General features: G+C 39.8%; 2 protein-coding genes across 5 annotated transcripts in view; one reads left to right on the top strand and one right to left on the bottom strand.

Annotated features, from left to right (window-relative positions):
* Positions 1-2,139, top strand: part of mars1 (methionyl-tRNA synthetase 1) — a 15,242-nt gene extending 13,103 nt beyond the window's left edge. The window contains exons 19-22 of one of the 4 annotated variants that reach the window (XM_020612963.1): positions 66-137; positions 434-460; positions 761-877; positions 1,439-2,139. In XM_020612963.1, coding sequence (XP_020468619.1) covers positions 66-137; positions 434-460; positions 761-877; positions 1,439-1,588 — 366 coding nt within the window. In that variant the 3' untranslated portion in view covers positions 1,589-2,139. Of the gene's footprint in view, positions 1-65; positions 138-433; positions 461-757; positions 878-1,438 lie in introns of all 4 variants that reach the window. The other 3 variants (XM_020612880.1, XM_020613131.1, XM_020613045.1) reach the window with 3 other exon arrangements.
* Positions 2,140-2,188: 49 nt separating this feature from the next.
* On the bottom strand, positions 2,189-4,216 carry ddit3 (DNA-damage-inducible transcript 3; the record flags this gene model as incomplete). Its single annotated transcript, XM_020610077.1, has 2 exons — positions 2,189-3,877; positions 4,079-4,216. Coding segments are annotated over 2 exons (918 nt in total), but the record flags the coding sequence as incomplete, so codon positions are not given.
* Between the last annotated feature and the right edge of the window lie 3 nt (positions 4,217-4,219).

The raw sequence follows: 4,219 nt of genomic DNA, 5'->3' as shown, positions 1-4,219 counted from the left end.
AAAGTGGAATTTAAATTTTTTTACATTGTTTTTTTTTTTTTTTTTTTGTTCCTTTTTTGTACCAGGTCACTCCGTTATTCCAGAAACTGGAGACAGACCAGATTGAGGCTTTGAAGAAGAGATTTGGTGGACAGCAGGTATTTATTTGATGTTTATGATGTCTAATGACCCGTGCATTAGTTCAGTTCGGTCTTGCATTAATATAGTTTAAATATTTATGAATAATGAAATAAGAAAAGATTGATGCTGTGCAACTGTTCACAGGTCTGTCAGACTGTCGCCATGAACAGGAATTAGGACTTAATTTAAGTGTCTTTTGAAACATGGTACAGAGAGCAAACAGACTATAAATGTTAAAAATATGTATGAAGAATTTATCACGTAGATCAGAATAATCCTTTTCTAAACCTTCTCCTCAACCACCTGCCTCTAGTATGAAGATGAACCACCTAAAGAAAAGGTATCGAGCGGTACTTGTTTGTGTGCGAGTCTGCACTGGTGCTGCTGTAACATTGTTGATTACTGCATGCCTTCACTAACACTAGCAGCTTATTTAGTGACTTATTTTGAATTTTTACTCATCTCCAGTGTGACCAGTGTGATTCATTGCCCGTTCACACATCATGACTCATAAAATCGCTTTGACATTTTGAGTGAAGTGTATTATTGTCTGAAATGAAGTAAGTAATCTTAAGAAATAATAACCATCAGAACGCCTCAGTTTCAAACATTTTCATGTGTCTGTTTCCACCCTCAGAAGACAGCTCAAAATGCTGCCACTGTGCCAGCTCCCGCTGCTCCTGCTGCTGAGGTGGCGATGGTGAACGGAGTGGACCCAGAAAAAGCCAAGCGGCTCACACAGGCTGTGGCTGAACAGGTGAGATTGCTGGCTAACACCACACTGTTCATTTATCAGCTGCAAATGCAACTCTTACATTTCAAGGCATTTTGGAATAAACGATCTGTTATTAGAACAGAACTATATTTTGCATGTTCAGTTAGAATATTTTAATTGCATTTCTTTTTATTAAAATTGTCATAATAGTATAACAAAGCGGATTGTCCTCCGTGATGAACAAAAACAATCTCTCAAAAATTCAAAATCCCACGCAAACTGGTCACAGAATTAATAACTGGTTTTATAAGCCGCGTGTAATTGTGATTTTTGTGATAAATTTAGTAATTGTTCTGTCTAAAAATTTGTAATCACTGAATTTTATGTTATACATTCTCTTATAAACACGGTTATTAAATATTTTAAAATCACATTGGATTCTCAGTATTTCTATCCGACAGGTGTGTGTATAATTACAAACTCAGAATTCTGCTTTAATTGATTCATTGTTCACCATTTTTTTCATCCATATAAGCTTTAGTATTTAGTCAAATCAAATTTAGGTGTGCAAAATGAATTAAACTGTCATTTTATCTGTCACAGGGGGACAAAGTGCGAGCACTGAAAGCCCAGAAGGCAGAGAAGGCGGTGGTCACAGCAGAGGTGGCCAAACTGTTGGACCTTAAGAAACAGCTGGCTCTGGCTGAGGGGAAGAGCCCTGAGCCTGCACCTCAGAAGGGAAAGAAGAAGTGAGAAGAAAACAAAAGGGAAATCAAAAATGATGGAAGTTAGTCAGAGGAAGGAATAATCAGAATGGTTTGAGGTAAGATAGTGGAGAATGGGAACAAGATATACACAGAGAGATGAGAGTATTAGCTTAAGGCAAATCCGTGACAGGATCTAAGACAATGTGGTATTGGCACTGAGGACTAATGAAATGTTGGATAGGCCGACGGGGAAATGAAAACACAAAGAGAGAGTCAAATGAATACAGCTACAGAATGGAGGGATTTCCCCCCAAATCCCTACACCAAAAGAAACTGATTTTATACTCCCAGTGAAAAAGTCGGCATACATTGCCAGCATTAGAAGATATGTTGTGCATTTAAAGATGTTTTTAAATATATATGTCTGGAAAATGTTTTTTTGCATTTGCTATAAATACCCTTTCTGGATCCAAAAGATTAATTGGTTGAGATAGAAATTGTCTGTGCTCTGCACTTTTCTAAAATACCTCTGATTTATACTATTTAATACAAAATTGTCATTGAAAAGGCAAACAAATAAACATTACATGACACAAATGCACTTTTTTTTTTTCTTTTATTGCAAATTTGGGATTACAGTGAATGATTAAAATAAATGGTATGGTAAAATACATGTATTTGATGCCATTAATGATAAAAGCCATGCATATTATTCTACAATTAAAAATTTGTAACTATAATGACAAAATAAACGGAATATGTTGGAATATTACAGTATAAGCCAATACAGTACAATTGTATATTACAGCATTATATAAAAATAGTAAAGCAGGATAGAACAACAAATTCCCATATTGATAGAAAAGATCAGCTTAGAAAGTATAGCTGGGTCCTACTTGCTTTATCTGAAACACATACACTCAAGCAATGCGTTATAAAATAGTAAGAAAGGGTATGAATTCTCTCTCATACTCACACTGCACTGGGCACTTTCAGACTTTTCCTGAGCTCCTAAACTCTCCACAAATTTGGGCAAATAATCTCTACTAGCCAGATTGTAGCCCTTAAAGTAGGAGTTACAGTTTATTGCAAAATGGTGGAAAGAGATGATGATGATGATGACGAATTGCACTCTCTGAATTAAGTTCTTTTCTATCCTATATGCAAATCACAAAATGCTCATAACTGTTGTTTCTACCATCCTACGTGATGAACCCTAGTGGCAGGCATTCTTTAAAATGACAAACATTCATCTTAAACCACTGCATGATCTGCACTTAGAGCTGTTTGTTCTTCCCTTTCTTTTGTACATACCGTGTCTTTTTATTTGCTGCACTGCTGCTGCAGCCCCTTTTCTCTACATTTTCTTGACTTTCATCACTTTTCTTCTTTCCATCTTTAGCTCTGTCTTTTCCAAAAATCCTCTCTTATAAAATATCTTTGGTTTCCATCCTTTCTAGTTTAAGAGGCATTTCATGACCACCATATTACACCTTTCCTCACCACTGCTTATTCCAATTCTGTAGGACCTGTCATCTTTTATCCATCTTTATCCTCATTTCCTGGTGTTAACTAGCCTCTCTATCAGGGCTCTGCGTGTCCTCTGTACCTCCTCTCCCAGCCTTTCAATCTCCGCTTTCAAACGCTCGTTTTGCTCTGTCAGCTCCTGTACCTTCCTCTCGTTCTCTTGCTCTCTTTCTTTCCGACTCTTTTTGGCAGATGAGTAGGATGAGGATGTGTGCTGTGTGGAGGAGGTGAAAGAGGACAAGGCACCATTGGCCCGTTCGCTGGTGGTCCTCTTACGTTTTCCCAAACGGGAGGATGAGTAGGCAGAAGGGGAAGAGACCGGTGAGGAGGGAGAAGAGCAATTTTGAGATGGTGACTGGGAGGCTGAGGAGGAGCATGATGGAGAATCTGGGACACAAGGTAGTTCTTCCTCGCTGGCTGAGGGAGACGCAGGATGGACATTAACCTGGTGGTGTTGATGATGGTGGTGATAATAATAGCCACTGCTTATCACCGCGCCACTCGCATCCACCATTCCCACTCCTCCTTCACTCAGCAACTCAAAGAACTCTGGAGGTAGCAGGTCACTGCCACCTCCTGCAGAGCCATCTCCACTTCTTCCACTCTCAGCCTCCACCTTCCGCTCTTCTGCAATAGATGGACTCATGCAGGAGGAGGAAGAAGAGGATGACGATGAGGTGTGATGCAGAGCCTGGGTGTTGTGGATCTCCTCTGCTGCCCTCTGGACACTTTCGCCCCATGTCTGACTTCCGTCCGTCAGCCATGTCAGGGAGCAACTCTCCAGAACATCCAGAAACTCCGGCTCCTTCTATAAGTCAAAACATGTCATGGCTGTCAAAATATTATAGGAGATAATGTTACATCATGTAGTATGCGGCATTAGTTTTTATTTCAAAAATCGATAACCTCAAAAGAAGAACTACTAATAAATTTTTTAAAAAGCATGTTAGACAAAAACACTCACACTCATCACAGGTGTGATAGCCATTTTGTTCTCCAAACTACTGACCTCTGTGCATGTGGGGGCACGTGCCAGTTTTGCCCCTCCCGTGTCAGAGCCTAGAATATCCTGCAAGTCCTCATACCACGCCTCCAACTCTGCACCACACAACGGCCCCACGCCAGGGGGGTATGGCGGGGGCAGGTGTAG

This window comes from Monopterus albus, unplaced genomic scaffold, assembly GCF_001952655.1.
Source record: "Monopterus albus unplaced genomic scaffold, M_albus_1.0 scaffold1.1, whole genome shotgun sequence".
Classification (NCBI taxonomy): Eukaryota; Metazoa; Chordata; class Actinopteri; order Synbranchiformes; family Synbranchidae; genus Monopterus; species Monopterus albus.
This window is presented reverse-complemented; position numbering and strand designations above follow the sequence as displayed.